Genomic DNA, 25,554 nt, shown 5'->3' with positions numbered 1-25,554 from the left:
AAAAAACATTTAAAGCTATTTTAATTTGTTTTATAAAAACTAACAGATGTAATAACAAGCTTAATTGGGTGTAAGAGGCAACATTAGTCACACTAAGAAGATTTCGGTTAGCATAAAAGTAATGTTTAAATTTCTCACTAATCAATCAATCAATCAATCAATCAATCAATCAATCAATCAATCAATCAATCAATCAATCAATCAATCAATCAATCAATCGGTCGGTCGGTCGGTCGGTCGGTCAGTCAGTCAGTCAGTCAGTCAGTCAATCAATAAATCAACCAATTAACTTGTAAGACGCGATTTCCGCGATGCTCAACAGCGCTCTCTAGTGAATTTAATAAACCAGATGGGTCTTGAGATCCGCTCTAAATTTCGTAATTGATGGAGAAGTAGTTACAGGAGATAGAGACTTACAGAGGAAAAGGTCAAAAAAAGAAAACGCAGATTTAGCATAACAGTGTTTAACACGAGCTAAGAAAAAATAAGAATAAGAAGACGATAGTGAACTGGAGCGTTTAAGTTCAATTAATAAATCGGTTAAGGATTTAGGAAATAATTTGGATTGAGACTTGTACATTGATTTGCAGATTTTAAAAATTATTCTATATTTTAAATGTAGCCAGTGCAAGAGAACAAGATAAGGATATATGTGATAAAAGATAGGGGCACGAGCAACTACACAAACAAGCAGAGTTAAAAGCTTCACTTATAAGATAGTCAGATTTCAGGAAGACCATAGTAAAGCGAGTTATAAAAATCAATCCAAGAAAAAACTAATGATGAAGCAAGTAGGAGAAGAAAAGATCGTCAAGAAATGACAAAAGTTGTTTTATTCCACGTAGATGGAAGTAAGAGCATTTAACAACATTATTGAAGTATTAATCTGAGAAGAGACATGCTAGAATCAAAGATAAAGCCTAAACTACAAAACTTATGAAAAACATTGAGAGTTTTAAAATCAGATAACATAATAGAAGGAGAAGTAATAGAGTGTTTAGATTTATTAAAATATATTGATTCAAACTTAGAAGGATTTAGCTTGAAAGATAGTCACACATCACTTTAGAGGAGCTTACAGAAGCTCTGAAAGCTATGAAGGATGGAAAGGCAGCAGGGCCCTCGGGACTCACAAATGACATTATCAAAGCATCTGGTACTGCAGGTATCCAAACATTACTACAACTTTGCCGTGAAATCTGGAGAAATTGCTCAATGCCGACTGAATGGAACTATAGCATGACAGTCCCGCTATACAAAGGCAAAGGTGATCCATTGAACTGTTCATCATATCGGGGTATACGTCTGTTAGAACACTCCTTGAAAATTGTCGAAAAAATCATCATTAACGTCGTGCATCACAATCTGAAATTATCAATTTGGTTTTCTAGTGGGGAAATCAACCATTGATGCAATTCACATCCTTCGGCAACTGCAAGAGAAGTACTTCGCAAAGCATCAACAACTATCACACATTTTTGTAGACCTTGAAAAAGCATTTGATCGAGTTCCCCGTGAAGCAATCAGATGGAGTCTACGTCGACAATTCATTCCAGAATATCTTGTTCGACTTGTGATGGAAATGTATACGAATACTAAGACTTTTGTCAGCACAACGGTTGGAAACACAGATGCATTTGACATCGGCGTTGGAGTTCACCAAGGCTCGATTCTCAGTCCACTGTTATTTATAACTGTGATGGAAGAAATCACAAAACCGATACGCACTGGTGACATTTGGAATCTAGTATATGCTGATGATATCGTTTTAACAGCCACGTCTGAGCAGAATGCAGCACAGATGTTTGAAGATTGGAACACCAGACTCACCGATCATGGATTCAAAGTCAACATCAGCAAAACCAAAGCAATGAACACTGGTGAACCCATCCAATCCACAGCTACTGGACGATGGCCCTGTTCAGTTTGTAAAGCTGGTGTAGGTAACAATTCAATCAAGTGTTAGCAGTGTAACCAGTGGTTTCACAAACGTTGTTCAAAAATAATTGGTACTTTATCTAAAGTGTCCAATTTTGTTTGTCCTGCTTGCATCAATCCACAACAACAAATTCGAAATAGCACTGTTTTTGAAGCTATTAAAATAGAGAAAGTCACATCGTTTCAATATCTAGGGGATGTTCTGGATTGTACTGGAACAGCTGAAGCTGCCGTTCGAGCACGCATACGTGCAGCCTGGAATAAATGGCATCTCCTTGCCTCTATATTGATGCGGCGTGACATCCCACTACCACTACGATCAAGACTTTATAAATCTGTGATACGTCCGGTGTTGTTATATGGTGCAGAAACATGGCCAATGACAACCAAACTGGAACAACAACTTCAACGAACCGACATGAAAATGCTTCGATGGATGCAACGAATTAGTCTAAAGGACCACATCAAATCTACAGAAATCCTGCGTCGTGCTGGTTTAGATGATATAAAGGACGAATGCCGGCAACACCGTCTGCGGTGGTTTGGTCATGTCAAACGAAGTGGAAACAGTGCCATAACTTCTCTTGCAGATGTTGAAGTACCTGGCACACGTCCCAAAGGCCGTCCAAAGAAGTCCTGGTCGCAAACAATCGAGCAAGACATGAAAGCTCTAAATTTAAATGAAATGGATACAACTGATCGTCTAATTTGGCGCAAAAAGTTGATGGCAAAGAAAACAACGTCCTACCTCGGGAAACCGGGTCTCTGGAAGCAAAACGAAGATTGATTGACAGTTTGAAATAATTTAAAAAGTTAACAAGACATAGAGGCAGAGAGAACTACTTATTCAATAGTCGCAAAAACTTGGAACACATTACCAAATGAACATGTTGAGACACAATCAATGAAAAAATTTAAAGCAGGCATTGATTTTTGGATGAACAACAATCAATCAACAAATCATGCCAGACAGCATGCTCTCTGGATAACCTCCAGAACAGTATTACTATTACTACTACTACTACTTCATTCCTGCTTCAATCATCAGTTCTCATAGCTTTGACTTTTCCTAAAGCAATTTTAATACAATCAGGCCGTTCGACATGGTCTGGAATGAAGGGTTGTAGTAGAAAATGAAAAGTATTAGATTATCAATAAAAAAAAAACAATTTCAATAACATTTTATATTTCATTCAAAACATTTAATTGGGAAAATGTATATAATTTCTTTTAGAGATATTAAAAAAACGACAAAATCAACGTATAATTCCAACATTTTCAAAGGTTTGATAAAATAAACAAAATTATTATTGGGTATTAAAAATTACATAATACAAACTTGTTGTCAACTCCAAAAATCCCTTTTTATCGCCGACATTTCTATCATCACTCATAACTTTTTCCCCCTTTTCTTGACTATGTTGTCTATTAGCGTATTCTAACCTGGTCCTATTGAACAACAATTCTTCCATACAATTGTAAGCCAATGGTTCAAATTCGTAGTCAAATTTATTAGCAAATAACTCATCTCTGGAAGCAAGAAGTGGAAGGTCACCTACGCCAAAGTTGCAAATTTGGCGAACCCATTTACCTTTACATGGCCAAGCAAATGGTGGATACCCCCAGTTTTTAAATCGAGCGATGAAGCGGTTGTTAACAGGATCTGTTTCAGGACTAGACCCTGGAAAATTGAAGTGGACAGTAGAAAATAGACTAAACTATTAAAAACGAGTGAGGTGTTCAGATTAATACAACTTTCTTGTGGTAGAAAATGGTGTATGTAATGTACTCGTATCTGCTCGTAAATGAGTGAGAATTTTAAGTACTTGTAAAATTTTCACCTTTATACATACTACGTAAATGTGGGTGCAAGTTAACACATCATTTCACTTATTCGACAAAAATATGTTTTTGTAAATTTCGTCCAGTAAAGGACAAAACGAGTCTGGTCTAAAAAAAACTATTAAACACGCGTCTTTGAGTTTCGGACAGACAGTATTCGAACCAAGCCATTATGAGATTCATCAGTAGCCCGAGTTTAAACAACACAGTTCAAAAAACATCTTAGCTTGCAATGTTGTCTACTAAGATAATAATTGCACTAAGTTGGTGTTTAAACTCGGGATACTGATGAGTCCCATAAGGGACGAAACGCGTCTAGTCTAAAACGAGTTGGGTGTCCACAGAAACGCACCTTTGGTCGTGGTGAGAGATGGTGTACTTTATGTACTCGTACTGGCCAACTTTTGTACTGACTCGTATTGATTTCTTATATATATTATATATATATATATATAAATATACCGTACTTGCGAGAGCCTATATATATATACCGTACTTGCGAGAGTCCATATATAAATATAAAGATAAATAAACAAATATATATATATATATATATATATATATATATATATATATATATATCATATACATATATCAATCCATCATCCGAACAAATTGCATCCCTTGATGTCGAATCCCTATTTACAAATGTTTCTGTTAAAGATACTATCAATATTATAACTAAAACAGTTTATAATTCACAATATTCACCATTAAAAATTCTTACTAGTAAATTAAAAATTCTCACTAGTCCTCTTGACGACTGCTCGCGTCTTCAAACTTCCTATATAGGGGTGACTACTACAACACTATCGCGTAGACTTACTATGCACAAAGGAGAGGGTGCAATAAAAAACCATCTTGAAACTTTCCACAACACCTCAATAACTAAGAACCTTCTAGATAATAACACAAAAATTCTATACAACAATCAACAGCACTACAACCTAAGAATTGCAGAAGCTATTATCATCGAATCTGAAAAACCTTCCATCAGCATTCAACAACGAATCCCAACAACACTTCCAACTCGAAGTAAGAACAACAATAACGTTAATCGGATCAACCAGCAATCTAACATTGATGATAATAACAATAACGATAATAATAATAACACTATCAACAACAAAAGCAACAACAACAACAAAAACAACAAATTGTTGCATCAATTAGCCATCCATTTTTTAAGATCAGGTGGATGCCACCTTCAGTTCCCCAGCAGGCCGAAGATTTCTGGCGGAAGTAAACCGAATCAATAGCCTCACAACTTTTAGGGAGGATAAAAAGTCCACATCGTGCACAAGTCGAGATTTTGATTTTTATGGTTTCCATGAACTTAGTCCTGAATAAGGTTTAAACCATAAAGTAGAAGGGCTACAATATCTCAATATCTAAGTGCGGTTAACATATCAACTAATCTCAATGTTTGTATTATAAAATATAAGCGGTTTAGTTATAAAATATATATATTACATTTCAATTTTGAATAAAATTTATGTCTTTATTATATACTCAAGTGTCTACAGTACTTAATACTTATACTTAAGTACATTTTTAACTGAGTGCTTGGTACTTATACTTAAGTACATTTTTTGAGTACTTACATCAACACTATAAATAATTATTTAAATTTAAGACCGTACTTGCGGGAGCAAGTCGGAAATTTTCACACCATATATATATCAAATCAAAATTTGTATTTATATAGCGCCAATTATAATTGCTTCTCATCAGCGCTCATGTAAAGCATGTTGAAAGCAAAAATCATCGGTGGAGATCACTAGAAGTTGCCATTAGACGTTGTCTTTAGACGTTTTTTAAACCCAGCTAATGATAACCCAAATAACATCATCGTATCTCTACTACCAATTTTGTGACTTGACGTAACTGACGTAGTTGGAACATACATTTTTTAACCAATAGACTGACTTGTGGACCCATTGTCATATGGGAGTCCAAATTGGTTATTCCCAAATTGGTGACCGTTTTACTGATACTTATATCAGTCATACTGATGTTAATCGATGAAGGTTCAACCGCTGATGTTTGCTGCCATCGACCAGCCAACATGAACTGAGTCTTAGTCTCCTCAACTTTAGCCTACTTTGACCCAACCACGGGCCGACATCAGATATAGTTTTTGTCTGTTTCTCTAATACGGTAAGCATCCCATCTGGAAAACATGAAACACAAATCTGCATGTCATCTGCGTACCCATGGCAATAATAACCACCTTTATTCAGTAAAACTAATATCTCTGCAACGTACAAATTAAAGAGAATCAGTCCAAGAACAGATCCTTGAGGCACCCCTGACGTAAATTACATTGGTTCCGAGAGACCACCTGAGTAAGCAATCTGCTGAGTCCGACCAGTAAGAAATGATTCGAACCACGTTAACGCAATCTTATTTAAACCATAACAATATTTCAGTCTGTCCAACAGGATTTTATGATTATATACAATATATATATAAAGATGAAAATTTAACTGATTAATGACTAACTACAGAGCACAAGGTTTAATCACAAATCTAATTTTTCAGTAATTTTTAATGGATCTGACACTTCACAGCATTCACTAATATAGCATTTAACCGCTTAAAAATTGAATTTACCAAAATCTGATAATTTTTTATATTACTGTTATGTCATGAAAAGTTGATGAAAATTTAACTGATTTAACTAACTACAGAGCACAACGTATAATCACAAATCTAATCAGCTAAATCAACAAATAAAAAAATGCAATAATTTTAAAAACAAGCATCAATCAATTTATTAGCCAACCATTGTAACTTCCAGGCACTCCAAAGTTAGGGTTATTATTAAGTGTGGAGAAAAAGTATTCGTCAGGTACAAAGATATCTTTCAAATAATTCTGCAGAGCAATGGAAATTGGGTGATGAAGAGCAAAATCAACAAATGCTCTTGAGAGCACAACATGCACGGAGCCCTTCCAGATAATGATACCGCGAGGTGGATGATTTTGAGCATGATACATGCGGATGACAGAGTGCATTCTGTTTAATGAGCGTTTTTAATATATGTTGAAGAAGAATCTAATATATTTATTGGATAATTAAACAAAACCATTATATACAATAAATATAACATACATATCTATATATATCATAGAGATGCACCATATTGCTACAAAATTAGATGATGGGGAAAAAACAAAGAAAAAGGCGGAACAATTGGATAATATTTGGACTGGAAGAATATGACTCTTTCACAGCCTAAAAAACTGATGCTTTAAAATTATGTCAAAAATTGTCAAATGATATAATTGGTAGACTTGATGATTTTAAAATGAAGAGAGTTGAAAAAATGGGTGATGCACCACGCCTTTCGTTGGTTGTGGTTTGAGATATCAATGCCAAAGCTACCATTTTTAAAAACTTATTCAAAATAAAAACATTAGAGCCACAGTTCAATTAAATTTCTGTGTGACATGATATAATGCCAGAACAAAGATTACTGTTGAGTAAAATGATTGTTGAAGCAAAGAATAGACAAGTAAATGTTCGAAATGATTTTTTATACAGAGTCAGTGAGGAAGTAGGACAATGGAGTTAATAAGGTTCAAAAAAAGAACCAATGATGTAAAACAAATGAAATCAAATAGCAATTCTAATACTGGTTCTGTAATGAAGAAGGAAAAACTTGGCTTAATAAATATTAGGTCGATTATCTCTAAGGCAAATGAACTTTTCCAGTTGCTGATGGATGGCTTGGATATTTTAGTTGTGGTAAAATCTTGACATTGTTCTTCTGATCATAATGGGTAAAAATTGCAATCCTCCCTGACAATATGTTTGTAAATTTTTTGAGGATTAATGATCGATATCATGGAGGTTTGATAACTTTTTTTCCAAAATTGTTATAAATATAAAAAACTAAACCTGTCTTTAGCATTATTATTTGAAGCTCTGTCTTGTTTTGACAATAAATGGAATAAAAATAGCTCTTTTTGCTCTGTATCGGCCTGGTTCGAAATTAGTACCATCTTTATTTTCAGGAACAGTTGTCAATGTTAGAATATGTAACAACATTAAATGATCACGTAATCCTATTAGGTGATATCAATATTTATTTTGAGAAGTCAGATGATAAACATACTATCTCTTTTAATGATTTGTTTGGCTTGTTTCTGTGCATAATGTTATTATATTAGTTACCAATGTTAATTAGTGGGACATTTTTAGACCATAGTCTGATAACAGTTAAATTGTCTATACATAAACCGTTGACTAAAAAAGTAAACAAATACGTTCGATCCTGGATTCGGGTTGACAAAAAAAATCCCTTTCATTAATTAACGGTTCATGATCAGTAAATACTGTTGTTATGATGATGCAAATGAGGCAGCGGAATTTTTTAATAATGAATTGCTGAGGATTGCTGCCCCAACTCAATCAATCTTCGTTTTGCGTCCAGAAACCCGGTTCCTCGAGGTAGGACGTCGTTTTCTTAGCCATCAACTTTTTGCGCCAAATTAGACGATCAGTTGTATCCATTTCATTTAAATTTAGAGCTTTCATGTCTTGCTCGATTGTTTGCGACCAGGACTTCTTTGGACGGCCTTTGGGACGTATGCCAGGTACTTCAACATTTGCAAGAGAAGTTATGGCACTGTTTCTACTTCGTTTGACATTACCAAACCACCGCAGACGGTGTTGCCGGCATTCGTCCTTTATATCATCTAAACCAGCACGACGCAGGATTTCGGTAGATTTGATGTGGTCCTTCAACTCATATGCTGCCCCAACTCATATGGTTGAAACAAAATTGTGTTAATGACACACTGGTATAACAACGATTGTAGAAACTTGAAAAGGGAATGTGGAAAAGCTGAAAGAAAATACAGAAAGCATAATCGAGCTGAAGACAAAAAAAAATGGATTTAATAAAAATAAAAATTTTTCTAAAAAGAAGGAAACTTTTTGGAATAAATTAGTTAATGAAAATGATAAAAACCCTAAAAAAATATGAAAATATTGAAAAAAATTTTATTCAAATGATTTTACAGTGACTCATACAGCTTATGATTTTGCAGATTTCATTATCAACAAAATTGGAAAAATAAAGGAAAAAGAAAATACTGTGGGTGCTGAAGAACCCTCCATCATATGTAGATTCAATATTGATGTAAAATTTCTGAAAATTTTGCAAGCGTCTCAATCTGAAGTTAGAGCACTGGTACTCAGTTTGTCATTAACTAATTGTAGACTTGATGGCATGCCAGCTAATGTTTTTAAACAATACACCGATTATTTTTTGCCCTATCTTACAGGCTTAATTGATTTTTGCTAATCAACAGATACAGCTATACAAACACAAGTGATCGTTACTTCATTCCCAAAACAGTTAAGAGCAGATATGATTAATTTGAAAAACTTTCGTCCGATGTCAAATTTATCGTTTGTTTCTAAGATTGTAGAAAAATTGTTTCAAAATAGTTTTTGCAATCTTTGAAAATGAACGATCTTTTATGAAACGGTCTATGGTTTGTTTGTTGACATTCGTGTTTGGACGTTGCTTTTTGGCAATTCCTGGCTGCGGAAATGTTTTTCGGATTGCTTTTCGTCAAAAATATGTTAATTAAATTCTATTTCCAACACTGCTAAAGTTTCATCGTCGACCAAATGCTCAAGCCAACGGATCGACTCCAGCTTATTATCGCTCACAACAAACAACGTGACTGCCGTAACTCCACCGTTTCTTCTCGTAAAAAGAGCCATTCGTGTGTGTTGCTAGTGGGATACTTTTCCATCTACACATTTTTACCTCCATACATTCACCAACAACTAATCAACGAACGTTAAGAGAAACATCGGAGGCATTTTTAGTGATAGCATGAATCTAGGAATTTAGCCAACTAAGCGCCCCCCCCAGAGTAGGGCACTATAAAAATTAGGAGCGCTCCAGACATTATGCACAGGACGCTATATAAATGACACACTATGATTATTATTGCCAAGGTGTCACTCTAAGAAATGGCCATGTTGTAGGTGCTGTCGGAGCCTTTTAAAGCTTCAGACAATAATCAAGCTTTGGTGTCTTTGATGAAGTTTTGCAGTTATTTGAATCGTATATACATGAATATACTCTATATTGATGCGGCGTGACATCCCACTACAACTACAATCAAGACTTAATAAATCTGTGATACGTCCGTCCGGTGTTGTTATATGGTGCAGAAACATGGCCAATGACAACCAAACTGGAACAACAACTTCAACAAACCGATATGAAAATGCTCCGATGGATGCAACGAATTAGTCTGAAGGACCACATCAAATCTACCGAAATCCTGCGTCGTGCTGGTTTAGATGATATAAAGGACGAATGTCGGCAACACGTGGTTTGGTCATGTCAAACGAAGTGGAAACAGTGTCATAACTTCTCTTGCAGACGTTGAAGTACCTGGCACAAGTCCCAAAGGCCGTCCAAAGAAGTCCTGGTCGCAAACAATCGAGCAAGACATGCAAGCTCTAAATTTAAATGAAATGGATACAACTGATTGTCTAATTTGGCGCAAAAAATTGATAGCAAAAAAAACAACGCCCTACCTCGGGGAACTGGGTCTCTGGACGCTAAACAAAGATTGATTGATTGTACTCAGCAGATTAATTTTAATAATACCTCATCAAGGGTGGTAGAAGTCTTGTTAGGGGTTCCACAAAGGTCTGTTTTGGGTTCACTGCTCTTCATGTTGTACACAGCTCATGAATTTACACTCAAAGGTTTTGCGTACGCTGATGATGTGCAGTTAGTTGGAAGTTTTACCTCTGGTGTATTAAAGGATTTGATAGAGAAAATGTTGGAATGTTTGGCGGCTGTGGATAAATGGATGGCTTCAAATGGCATAAAAACCAATCAAGATATTACCTATTGGTACTTGGCAGCAGATTTATAAATTTAATCTTGATTGTCTAAAAATATGTAACAAGGTTATTGATTTAAAAAATCAGCCATTGTACTGGCTGTTACAATTAATAAAAGTTTACGCATGGGTGATCGTGTTAAATCACTGGTCAAATCTTGCGTCTTCCAAATACTTTAGTAAAATAGAATTAAAGCGTGTTTGAATAGATCAACCTAAGTTACCCTAATTCATTCGTTTGTGCACTCTAGATTGGACTACTGCAATGAATTGTTGTAAGGAGTTTCAAGACATGAAATTGCCATTATTATTATTATTATTATTATTAAGAGAAATCTTAATATAGCGTTCGTTATAGCAGTTTTCACAAACGCTATCAAATTATAACTAATATTAATAACAAAATAGCAAGAATGAAAAAAGATGAACTATAATGAAAAAAGGTATGTCTTCAATTGTCTTTTAAATCCAGCAATGTTCATTCCAGGCATTCTGAGGGCTGACGGCAAGCCGATCCATACGATAGGGCCTGACAGCAAAATCATGCGATCCAATCTTTAGCTGTCTATGAGGAACCACCTCAGACGCACACCAGATGCGATCGACGTTTTTAATTTCAGTTTATTTGATAAATATTTTGGAGCCAGACCATTTAGTGATTTAAAAACTGTGACAGGGATTTTAAAAACAATTCTTTTATTTATGGGCAACCAATGCAAATCACTCAGGATCGGTGTGGCATGATCATACCATCGACATCCAGCCACAATCCAGGCAGTACGGTTTTGTATCGATTGCAGAATTTTGATGGATCTAGCCGGGAGTCCATAAAATAAACTATTGCAATAATCGACACGTGAGTGCACCAACGCATGCGCCAGAGTCTGCACTGCGTCTTTATCAAGTGATTCTCGAATTTGTTTCATTCTTCTAATCTGTGCCAAGCATGATATAGAGATCATTTCAAAATGAGATTTCATTGTTAGGTTTGAATCAGTTATAAAACCTAGATTCGACACTGCTTTACAGAAATCTATTTTTTTATCATTCATAACAACTGCCAACTGCTGCCAGGTACCAATAGGAAAAAATTTTTTTTTACCCTGGTTAAGCTTCAATTCATTTCTCGACATCCACAGATTAACCTCCGACATACATTCAATGAATCTCGTAATCTCGTCTTGAAATAACTTCGGTTTACCTGATAACATAATTTGAATGTCGTCTGCGTATAAAATCATATGAATCAATTATCTTCAGCACATCAGATGTATAAAGCAGAAACAATAAAGGACCCAAAACAGATCCCTGCGGCACACCAGAGCGAACCACACTGACGTAGGACAAACTCCCGTTGAACGAAACCTGCTGTGTTCGGCCAATCAAGTAGCTTCTGAGCCAATTTATTATTTCCCCAGATATTCCAAAATTTTGATGCAGCCTGAGCAGTAACATTTCATGATTGACACAGTCGAAAGCCGAGCTCATGTCCAAAAATGCCAACAAGGAAATGTTTTGAGCATCCATCTCAGCATAAACCCCTGAGAGAACATGTAGCAGGGTAGTTTCAGTGGAGTGAAATCGTCTAAAACCGGATTGATGTGCAGGCATGAGATTATTATCATTCAAATGAGCAAGCAATTGTCTCTACACCATTCTTTCAATGAGTTTTGATATAAATGACAGATTACTGACTGGTCGATAATTACTGACGTCACCCGGATCTGCATCACTTTTTTTCAACAACGGCACAACAGTTGCATGTTTACAAGGTGTGGGGAAGCAACTTACCCTCATGCACAAATTTATCAAACTGGTTATAAAGGGACAAAACAATTCAAAATGCTTTTTAAAAAACGCGTTTGTAAAATATCTAGTTGACAGGACTTTGTAGGTGAATGAAGCACTTCTTTCCTGACATCAGCCTCAGACACCGCCCAAAAATTCGAAAACAACTGCTGACATCCATGATCATCACTGTTAAAACAAGATTGATTTTCAGTGTCAATCCTCTGTTATATCACTTTAATTTTTTCATTAAAGAAAGTCAAGAACTGGCCAGCATTGAGATCATTGAACTCGCGTTTAGTGCCTTCACTGTGACTGTTTAGAAAAATTTTATTAACCACCCTTAATGCTGCAGCCTGCTCAGAATAGAGCTGCTAGAATAGTTGTGCTAGTCGATTTGAACATATTACTCCAGTACTCAAGGATTTCCATTGGATGTCGGTTGATAACAGAGTAGTCTACTAAATTTGCGATTTGGTGTTTAGATGCTTGAATGCTCCACAATATTTATCTAACATGTTAACTCACAGGTCGTCTGTTTCTCAGACCACAGGATTAAGATCGGATAGAGAAAATCTGTTGATCACTGCAGTGACAGAATGAACATTGTATCAAAACGTTTTCAAAATGTATGCGGACCAAAACTTTGAAACGATCTGCCCCATTTTATGCGTCAGTCTAACTTATCGCTACTACAGTCCAAGAAACAACTAAAGACACGCCTTTTTCGTTGTGATTAGTAACATTATCATTGAAAATTTTTTTCGTTCTAATTGTTAACATTAACATTGAACATTTAGTTTCTTTTTCTCGTTCTAATTATTAAAATTAACATAAATTTTGTAAGGAGTCCGTGAAACGACTTTTAATGGGCGCTTATAATATTTATAAAAATTTATAATAACTTATAATAGCAAATGGCTTCTAACAACTAATAAATGTTTATCTGACTTTGAACCAACATAAAAACAACGACCCATAAAAAATTACCTTTTAAAAGTGCCCTCCACATTATTAGCTCCATCAAAAATTTTTAATATTTGAATTAGTTCCCAGTTTGTTCTTAATGGGTATTCCTGGCCGGTCAAATTGATAAAATATTTCCACAGAGGTCGCATCTTGCTTCTCGGTGAGGATGAGGTCATTTTGTTTGCAGTGTTGTTTAACTTGATAACTGTCAATTAGTAAAATGATATACGTCAAACGAATATCTATACATGCATGCACGCACACACAATATAATATATTAAATTATTAAATTATAATATATTAAATTATTAAATTATCAATTTTTTAATAATATTTTGTATTTTATATAATTTATTTATTTATTAAATTAACAAAATATTTTCACCGATTGTAAACCATAGAATCTATTCATGCCAAAGGATTTTAAAAAGATATCGAATCGATGCTAAAGCTGCAATATATAAGACCGACACGTTTTATGTAGGAAGGTTTTAGAGAAGGTTTTGTAAAGAGGTTTGTTGCGAAGTTGTAATTGTGATCTATGCGTAGTTACTTGGATTAATTTGGTGTTTCCATTACTGTCGGCAATCAAATAAACGTTCAACAAAGTTTGTGTTTGAAGCAGTTGTGTTCATCTATCGGAAATCTTGAACATAGTGTTGGAAATATAAAGATTTGTAATGTTATAACATTGACGTTGGAAGTAACGAGAGTTCAAAGTGTTATTTATAACTATAATATATATATATATATACCGAATGTTTGGCGTTAATATGTTTGTAGTTCGTTTTTTCAATTTTTCTCACTAAAGTTTTTTGGTGAACGTTTAGTTTATTAAAATTCAAAATAAACTTATTTTCCGAATTCATGCTGCAAATAAGGCCATATTTCGATTCCGAATGAATCATCATCAGTGCTTTCTGCTGTTTATATAGGGAAATATTGACTTTGTCAAAATGAACTTAGATGGAGATTGACTTTGTCAAAGTGAATTTAGATGGAAATTAGGTGTCAGGTTTTTTTATTGGCTGATCATCTTCTTTGACCAATCCGTAATTGTACCGCAACATCTTCAAAAATATACCGTGGTTGACACAGTCGAATGCTGACGACATATCCAGGAACGACAGTAATGAAATGTTTTGAACATCCATTGTTGAAAATATGTTTGATAAAACCTGAAGAAACGCTGTCTCAGTTGAGTGGAAGCGTCGGCACATGTCCTTAAAAAATACTCATATTTGTTTATTTGCTTTCTCACCAGTTTTATTAACCTTTGTTTGAAAGGGGGTAAATTTCCTGTTAGTTTCAAACATGCCGTAGTTTTTCCAATTTTTATGAAAACAAGCTCTGATGTTACAACAACAACACACGTTTAGACAACATTTTCCCCGAGATCGGGGGTTGCCGTTTGGCTACCTATGATGAAACCGAAATACCCCTCGACGCCATCCACATCTGTCACTCGCCTCAGTATCACGCAACCCCGCTTTCACCCTGTCCTTCTCCACCTGCTCTCTCCATCCCAATCGCGGACGACCCCTTCCTACCACTCCTTCAACCTCGAACTCCAACGTTCGCCTAATCCCGACTCTTTCATCCCTTCTCAACACATTTCCATACCACCGCAATCTCGATCTCCTTATCAATGTCACAATGTCCTCATTCAGTCCCATCATTGACATCAGCTCTGTACTACTCCTCCTATCCTTCACTTTAACCCCACACATCATCCTCACCATAGCTGTTTCAGCCCTCTGCAGTACACTTTCCTCCTCTCTCCTCAACACCCAAGTTTCACCACCATATACCATCGCTGCTCTCACACATGCTTTATATACCCTCCCTTTCATCTTCACTGACCATTTCTTTCCACACAATACCCCACCCAGTTCCCTAAATTTCATCCATCCCACACGAACTCTAGCCGTAACTGCGCTCAAACATCCTCCATCCGCATTCAGCTTATCCCCTAAGTAAACAAAACTTTCCACTCTTTCAATACTACCACTCAATCCCGTCCTTGCGTCCGTCCTATTAATCACAACATGAACACATTTCTTACATTTGAACGTGCCTTCCACCTTTTTCAGTGCCCCCCTCAAACCACTACATCTCTTATGCACCCATTTCTGACATCCTATACACAACACCGAGTTAGCCTTCACTCTCCTGTCACATACCCCACAGGGGTCTATTTTACTTATCACTCGCTCCCCACCTTCCCCACTCACCATTACTTTCCTCTTACCAATATTAACTTTTAACCCTTTCCTTTCAATAACACTTTTCCATCTGTCAAATTTTAACTGCAATTCTTCCATGCTATCAGCCATCAAGACTAAATCATCTGCATACAAAATCTCAAATAACAACCCCTCCATTATGTTTCCACACACAGCATCCATCACAATCGCAAACAGAGACGGTGATAACACTGATCCTTGATGCACTCCTACCTTAACACTAAAAGCGTCCGACATCCCCCTTCCAACCCTCACCTTTGCATCACAGCTTTAACAGGTCTCTCATTCACTCCTTTCTTCCTCAACGCCCATTCAATGACCTTCCTCGGTACTCGATCAAAAGCCTTTTCTAGATCCACAAAACACATATACAATCTTCGTTTCTTCTTTCTATAATTCTCCTGCAACATTCTCACCATGAACAACGCATCCACCGTTCCCCTACCAGGCATAAACCCACACTGCATTTCATTAACTGTCACCATATTTCTCAACCTCCTCTCAAGCACCCTCTCCACTACCTTAATTCCGTGCTCTAGCAATTTCATACCCCTATATGACCCACAATCTCTCACATCTTCTTTGCCCTTATACAACGGCACCAACACACTGTGTCGCCAATCCTCAGGTATACCTTCATCATCAAACATACTGTTAGCAATTCTCATCATAACTTCAATTCCTATCACCCCACTCGCTTTTATATGTTCTGCCGCCACTTCCGAAACCCTTATCGCCTTACCTAGTTTCATTTCTCTAACTGCTTTCTCTACTTCCTCCATCGTCACCTTCTCTATAGGTCCGTGTGTGACCGCGGATTCCACATCTCCATCCCACTCATTCTCTTCATTCATCAACCTTTCCATATGAGCTTTCCACACCTGAGCTTTTTCCTCCTCATCTATGCACAACTTGCCAGATCCATCCCAAACACATCCATTCCCTATAACATCTTTCCTATCCCTCATTGACTGCTTTGCTACTTTGAACATTTTCCTCGAACTCACATCAAATTCCATTTCCTTCATTAACCTATCTGATGCTTTCGTCATTGCAGTTGCCACTGCCTGTTTTGCAACCTTCTTAGCCTTCCTATACTCAGACTCCGCTTCCTCCGTCATGTCCCTTCTCCATACCCTAAACCTCTCCTTCTTGACTTCCAAAACCCTTCTTATATCTTCATCCCACCACCACGTCTCACCATGCCTACACTTTCCTTTCGTCCATCCACATACTTTATCTGCCGTAGCCAACACACAGTCCCTGTATCTCTCCCAAACATCTCCATCCTTACCACTCTCCCAATTTTCAGCCACCTTCACTTCAAATGCCTTCCTCACCTCTGCATCTTGCAACTTCCTTGTCTTTCTCTTTGCCACAAACTTATCCTTCTTCCTCCTCCCCATTTCTTTTGATGTCACATCCATCACAACCATACTATGCTGCAACATACCAGGTATCGCCTTCACATTCTTCACATACTTCCTATGTTTGGCCCTTACCAATATATAGTCTATCATCGATTTATGTTCCCCTGATCTATAAGTAATCAATCGCGCTGGTTCCCATCCGCCCCCACATGACCATTCAAATCACCCATCAACACCACAAACTCATCCAACCCCGCTTGCCCAATCTCGTCAGAAACATCATCATAAAACCTATCCTTCTCCTCTTTCTTCCTACTTTGTTGCGGAGCATATCCTGATATCACCCTCACTATTACTTTTCCAAACACCATCACCACCACAATTACACCATTGCTTCTCCGCCTCACTTCCAACACCTTCTCCACCAACTCTTCTCTTACCATCACACCAACTCCTCCAGTACCATCATCCCCCTTCCACCACAACTTATATCTTCCACCTTTAGCCCCCACAAACTTTGTAACCTCACCCTTCTATCTGATCTCCTGTAATGCAGCCACGTCAACCATTCTCCTCTGCAGCTCCTCTACCACTTCCAAACTTCTTCCTGTCAACGTGCCTACATTCCAGGTACCAAACCTCCAACCCCTTGGTCTACAAGTAGTCCATCCATCTATATTGCCTTGCACCGCCACACTATAGAGTGGGGTGCCTGTAGCCAGACCATCCACAGGGCCTTGCACCACAACCCCATGAACTGGGTCTCCGGAGATTCTTCGCACCCTCTTCTGCCGGTTACTGAGGGCCATTGTTATTTCCGTCATCATAAGTATTATTTTTTGGCTAGTTTTTACGCAGGACGCCCTTCCTTACTCAACCACAGTTATAAGCGGTGGGCCTAGCCTTTGATGATCCAACATCACTCACAAGGCAGTGAGGGTCAGTTTAATGTCATAACCAGGACTGATGTAAATAATATTAAAAATTATAGACCTATATCAAATCTTTCGTTCATATCAAAGGTTGTCGAGAGGGTTGTTATGAAGAGTTTGCTAGTCTATTTGTCTGTAAATGGTTTGATGCCGATTCATCAGTACGCATATAGACGATTCCACTCAACTGAGACAGCGTTTCTTCAGGTTTTATCAAACATATTTTCAACAATGGATGTTCAAAACATTTCATTACTGTCGTTCCTGGATATGTCGTCAGCGTTCGACTGTGTCAACCATGGTATACTTTTGAAGATGTTGCGGTACAATTACGGATTGGTCAAAGAAGATGATCAGCCAATAAAGAAACCTGACACCTAATTTCCATCTAAATTCACTTTGACAAAGTCAATCTCCATCTAAGTTCATTTTGACAGAGTCAATATTTCCCTATATAAACAGCAGAAAGCACTGATGATGATTCATTCGGAATCGAAATATGGCCTTATTTACAGCATGAATTCGAAAAATAAGTTTATTTTGAATTTTAATAAACTAAACGTTCACCAAAAAACTTTAGTGAGAAAAATTGAAAAAACGAACTACAAACATATTAACGCCAAACATTCGGTAGAATTTATAGAATATTGTAAATATATATATATATATATATATATATATATATATTTATTTATTTATATTTTATTTTTTTTTATTTCCAGTCATTTATTTGGTAAATAAGAAAATCACCAGGAGATCTAAAAGAAAAATAACTTGTGCAGACCACCTTAATTAAAATGTAATTGAGTGAATGTCATAGCAAAAAAAATAAAAAATTTCAAATGAGTAATTCAAATTGGAAAATAAAAATTTTACATCGTTTCTGCAATTGTCTAATAGTAGCAAAAATCAAAGTAATATCTAATAGTAGCAAATTGTCTAATAGTAGTAAAAATCAAAGTAATATCATGATTATGGAATAATAATAACTAATTAAGTTTACAGGACATTTTCGAGAATTTTCAAAGGAGGAGAAAATTGTATGAACCATTACGTTTACATTGCAACAAGGATCTAAGCTGATCGACGGTGAAATATTCGGAGGTTAGATTTCTTCAAATATCTCATCATTATTCTATTTATTTTCAGGAAAATCAGTTAGTCAGATATCTGATCTGCTGACGCCGCTGTTTTTTTTTTGGTGTTGTTAACACCTTTCATTGCAGATGCATTTGTCTTGGCACTGGGCAGAGTGTTCGAGAAGTTGGTGTTATCTTTATCGAAGATCCATTCACGAATGATAACTGAGGCAGGCCAGTTTGATGCAGTCATCACCTTGCCATACCCCTCGGCCGGGACACACAATCTGAATGAGGAGTATTTTATTTCATCATCATTTTCTACACGTTTAGAGGCCGGATAACAGGAAATCAAATTGATTCCTCTATTCTCACAGTGTTTTTCGATTTTGGAACTGTCAGGTAGTTTGACATTCCCAATGTAGAAAACTTTTTTTTAAATAATGGATTTAGATGCCGTGAAGAGGGGGCTAGTTGTGATTGATCCCAAAATCTTTGAGGGTTTGTGAGATTTATTTTTATTGATATTTTCTTCAACTTTTTTAGCAATTGGTGGTAAAGATATTGATTTGACTTTTTTCTTACTGCGCTGAACGAGTGTCATACGATCGTCAGAAACATTATTGTCAGATTGTAATTTTTTATTGATATTTTCTTCAACTTTTTTAGCAATTGGCGGTAAAGATATTGATTTGACTTTTTTCTTATTGCGCTGAACGAGTGTCATACGATTTATTTGTTTTTGACACTAAAATATTTCACCATGAAGTATCGATTGTTTCATTTTTAATACGATTAACATTTGTATCGTAGACATTACACGTAGCAAGATTTGTGCGAGAGTTTGTATCATGCGCGATACTTGAAACAAGATTTGTGCAAGTAGGCGCACCTGTTAATTTGTTTGTATCATGCGCGATACTTGAAACGAGATTTGTACAAGTAGGCGCAACTGTTAATTTGTTTACCAGCGATTTATTTCTATCCAGTATTTCATTCAGCACGGCGGCCATTTTGTCACCTTTTTCATTTATTGCCTCCAACATATCATTCGACATCAAATCAGGTATTTTTTTTATATTTAAAATCACAAATGTTGGCAAATGTTGACAAAGATCATTTGTCGACATATATTTTATCAAATCAACAATATCAAGCATTATATCAAACTTGGTATTGCCACACGCTGTCTGGTTGAAGCTTTTACTTTTCTTTCTTTTTTTATATTATCCAATTCAGAATTCAATGTTTTTTTTAGCAACAAGCAATTCTTCATGACTATAAAAATTTGAAACATTATTTTGAAACTTTTTTTCGTCTAATTTATCCATATTGTTCAGAAAATACCACAAAACCTCTGAGACGAATAATTTTTTGGAAGCCATATTTTTCAATTCCTTAAATTCCTTAAATATATATAAGTATATATATATATATATATATATATATATATATATATATATATATATACATATTTTTCAATTCCTTAAATTCCTTAAATATATATAAGTATATATATATATATATATATATATATATATATATATATATATATATATATATATATATATATATATATTCGTTAAAAATTGTTGCCCGTTTAGCATTTATTAACTTTTTTACAATCGATTCAACAGAACGCAATTTTTCATAATCATATTGATATTTATTCAATAATTGTGTCATAGCTAGGCTGACAGCTGTTTCGGCAAAGATGCCATCGTCGGAGCCTTGGGTAATTAAATAATGTATATCAAATTGTAATTGTATAAAATCAATGCGTTAAATGTAATGTCAAATTGAAACAAAATGGAATTAAAGATAAACCTTGAAATTGAAAATTCAACGGTAATGAAACATCTACGGTAACATCAAAACGCACAAACCAAACAATCCACTACGACCTATCATTTCACAGTGCCCGACTCCAACTTATCAATTATCAATTTCAATAAACTTTGGGATCCATATGTTCCGCGTACCTTCTCCGTTAAATCTAGCTTTGAGTTCATTGACATCATTAACGGCAACAAACGATGCGCGGGCCATATGGCCTCATTGGATGTCGAAAGCCTATTTACTAACGTACTAATAGATTACACTATTCAAATCTTCTGTAATTACGTATATAATCATCCAACTCTACCACAGTTGGATATTCCACCAAATTTACTCATAGAGCTTCTGAAATTATGTACCGTGGAAAATCCCTTCACCGCTCCAGATGGCTTACTGTAGCGACAAATCGATGGCGTAGCGATGGGTTCTCCTCTTGGTCCGATATTTGCCGAATTCTATATGGCCGATCTTGAGGCGAGAATATTTAATCATCCGGACAACAAACCCTTGATATACACACGCTACGTGGATGATATATTCATCGTTATTAAATCCATCGCAGACATATATAACCTTCAGAACATCTTTCAAAATAATTCACATTTAAAATTCACTGTTGAATTTAGCACTGAACAACAACTTGCCTTTTTGGACTGCTTGATTGAACAAAAGGTTGAGCAATTTGTTACTAAAGTTTATCTCAAGCCTTCGAAATCAGGTCAAGTCCTTAATAATAATTCAGATTGTCCAGATCGTTATAAAGATAATGTGGTGTATAACTTCGTCCATCGTGCTTTTAAAATTTCATCCGACATTAACATTTTTCGTGAAGAATTAAAGCGAATTAAACAACTTCTAATTAACAATAACTATTCTAATAAAATAATTGACAACACAATTTCTAAATATTTTTACAAAATCAATATAGCTCCTACTATTTCTCAACAAACAACAACTAAAACAACAATACCGTTGTACTATTCAAATCAAATGCACGACAACTACAAAGCCGACGAAGCACAACTGAAACGCATCATTAAATCCAACATTTCAATCTGCGACAACAACAATCGACTTAAATTAATAATATACTACAACACCAATCGTACGTAAAAAACAGCAATAACCGACCTTCTTCTACATTAGAGAAGACGAACCTCGTGTACCAATTCGTATGTCCTATGCCACACAGTGTTGTGGAAAGTTACATTGGTCACACGCGAACTAGTCTTTCTCGTAGACTTATCACACACGCACAAGACGGTGCCATTAAAAATCACATGGAAAGTGAACACCGTATGCCTCTCACTAGAGCTATACTGGACACAAATACGACAATACTCGAGTTTGAAACCAATCCAGTCCGTCTCAAAATCAAAGAGGCCTTGTATATCAATAAACGCAAACCTTCAATCAATAAACAACTTAATAGCTTCGAGCATACATTACAGTTATTTTCACAATATTGAGATGTGATCCCTATGCTGTTAACCCCATCAATCACTACGTACCACAACGGCATGAATTTCGAATGACTACAAATGAATTCCTGCCAGTTAATACGAAATTCTTGACGCAGCGTTGCCGGTCCATGGTGGTCACGTCACTTGATCTCTTATTTTAATGTTTTAATATTTAAAATTTTCAATAATAATTTGGTTTATATTTCATTAAGCCTGAATTATTTATTTTATTAATTTATATATTTTAATTTCCTTAAGGAAACGATATTTAAAATTCTAATTTTTTATTTTAAAATATAAACATTAAATTTAAATATTTTTCCCTATCATTTATATATTTCAGTCATCTTCATTATATATAGTCATATTAGTTATATATAGTTTAACGGACACTATAATACACCATCACTACATCAAACTATACTAACCGTTTGATGAATATCATTGCAATAGAATGTACACAATACACACGCTTGCAAAACGTACCATAGCCACTTGAACTTTTCTTATAACGACAACCACCAGTTATAAGCAGTGGGTCTAGCCTTTTTGCTGAAAGCACACAAGGCAGCGCGGTTGCAGATTATCTCGTGCCCAAGAGAGCACTGTTGTCAGCAGTGCACCTAGCCTTTGGGTAAAAGGTCCCGTTCCACAAGTCAGTGGATTTAGAATAGAAGATGTTGGAGCCGTTGTCCTAGGATCCGGATCCTCTGCCTCTTTCACCGTTGTTTTCTTTCTTTTGGTACAGTTGGTTCGTGGCATCTTATTCTGTATTATTCGATGCAATCCTAGAAGGTCTCCCTGCCCAGGACTTTCCCCTATCCACCATCTGGGGTCGCGCCTCATAGCCAGTGCACCCCAGCATGAAGTGCACCCCAGCATGAAGAGTCTTTTTTATTGAAATTACTTACCTTAATTAAGAAGATGACACCATTGCATTGTTTTTTCACCTCTTTATAAACATATAAGCAGATATTTAAACCAAAAATATTACTGAACCAATTGAACAAAAAGAAAAAGCTGAATAATAGTGCATCTTTTTTTGTTGCAATTCAAGTAGTAGCCTGAAGTTCTCATTTACATTAATGACCAGAAAACAAATAACAATACAAATTTAAAAAAAGATAATATTTTAATGCTTAATGAATGACCAAAATAATAATCAAATAATTAACTAACTTGTGACATCCTCAACAGCAAATCTATTCCACAATTCTCTCATACAGTCAAGTTCAGGTTGTAGTACGGTGAAAGTGGCCCATTGAACATCATAAGATATCGGAGCAACAAAGACTCTTCCATTGGGAAAACACCTAGCAAGAGCTTCAACATTTGATTTATAATTTGAATCTGTTTTCTTATCAACGTGTATACAATAATAATTCTGTGGTCTGTAAACAGCTCTGAATAATCTAATGAATTGTTCATAATCTTTGTATATTAACATGCTATAAGCTATTGGAAAATTGGCTTCTTCATCATTTAATGGTTCCTTGATGAATCCTTTGTAAGATTTATAAAATTCGCATCCATCATTTGATGACAGCAACTGCGGAATTTGAGTTTCTGGTGGTAACTTATTACTTTCATAAGACATGTCTTTGTGGCGCCGCCGAGCAACATTTATTTCAAATGGATTTCCTGAAAATAAATCTTTGCAACTGACTTCTTCAATTTTTATGTGTGGTACCATTGGTGATTTTTTTTTACCACTGGCTATCCATTCCTGAAATTCTTTTTGTAAATTATTTAAACTATTATTTTGAATTATTTTCTTTTTCATTTGACTTTTTCTTTTCATAGGTTTAACCATGTTAACTTTATTGTTGAATAAATTAATACTAGGTTCCTTTGCCGTTGTTGGTGAAATCGAAATGGGGGCGTTTAATTTATAAAAACTAACCGGCTTGATGAGATTTATATTCATATCATCTAAATCTTTTGAAGTTTTTTCCCAAAAAGGAAAGATAATGATGAATGTACCACCGAGAGTAAATAAAAAGGCGGAGAGTTTGTAGGTCTTAACGTTTTTTAAATTCATTCTTTTCTTTTGATTTGAATTTGAATATAATATTTGATCTTTTTTTGAAATATTAAAATTTGAAAACAACTATTTAAAATGTAATATTTTTTTAATATTTTTAAAAACAAATTTAAAAAAAGATTTCAAATTTTAGATTATATATTTTATTATTATGACACTATTAAAATGCAAAAAAACAGATTAAATTTGAAAAAAAAGTTTGATTGTGATAAGCAAGAACACATACGTGTTCGGTGTTTTGTTTAAAAATGAATTTAATCATTCAGTGTATAAATGACCAAACGATATCCACACACTTAGAAAACCTATACAAGTTCTTGAACGCACCCGCGCACATTTTCTGTGCGCTTTAGAGTCTGGCGTCATTCCCATGCACATATCCATAGTCATTCCTTATATACATGTTCCTTAGTTTCCATGAACAACTATTTATCAAACTTATCAAATTTTACAATTTTTACATCTTTATAGTTTATTAATAAATATTTATTCATTTTTAAAGATTTATTTAATATGATTATTTTTAATTGATTTATTTTATACATTTGCATACATAAATGTAGAATAATAATGCATATTTTTTTGAGTGCTAATATATATTTCGGGCGCCTTGTGATGAAGGTCTTATCCTGATATGTTCATTGTGTGACGTCTTGTTATTAATAGTTATGCTTGCGTTGACAAAGGTTGTGTGCAGTAGTTTTGATTAGTGGTAGTAGAGGATGGATGACATAGTTGTAGTTATTTTACAATTTTATTAATATTTATAAATGTATACAATTATATTTAAGCATATTTAGTATCTTTTTCCTAGTCTCGTATAGCCAGGCTAACTTGTGTGATCGTCGTGCTTGACAGTCCTCCCCCTGTACGACATACGCTTAAAGGACTTTCTTAGAATACAAAAGAAAACATAGAATACAAACGATTTTAAGTATATATAATAATAACGTATTATTATACTTTTGTATTTATGATCATATATACACAAATATAGATATAAAAATATGTAATAATATATTTAGTTGTTTATTCTAAATATATCGTTATAATTATAGAATAGTTATATTATACTTTAATTTATATATAATAATAAATTATAAATATAAAATGGCAACCTCGGAGTTATCCTTATTTTATTTTATATCTTCTTA

At 35.2% G+C, this 25,554-nt stretch overlaps 1 protein-coding gene across 1 annotated transcript; it reads right to left on the bottom strand.

Moving 5' to 3' along the window:
- Positions 1-3,383: 3,383 nt before the first annotated feature.
- Positions 3,384-23,884, bottom strand: HELRODRAFT_139499 (hypothetical protein; the record flags this gene model as incomplete). Its single annotated transcript, XM_009012209.1, has 5 exons — positions 3,384-3,601; positions 6,569-6,801; positions 12,016-12,063; positions 13,449-13,583; positions 23,568-23,884. Coding segments are annotated over 5 exons (951 nt in total), but the record flags the coding sequence as incomplete, so codon positions are not given.
- Between the last annotated feature and the right edge of the window lie 1,670 nt (positions 23,885-25,554).

This window comes from Helobdella robusta (genome assembly GCF_000326865.2).
Source record: "Helobdella robusta unplaced genomic scaffold HELROscaffold_100, whole genome shotgun sequence".
NCBI classification, from domain to species: Eukaryota; Metazoa; Annelida; class Clitellata; order Rhynchobdellida; family Glossiphoniidae; genus Helobdella; species Helobdella robusta.
Note: the sequence above shows the minus strand (reverse complement) of the source record. Positions and strands in the feature narration are given on the sequence as shown.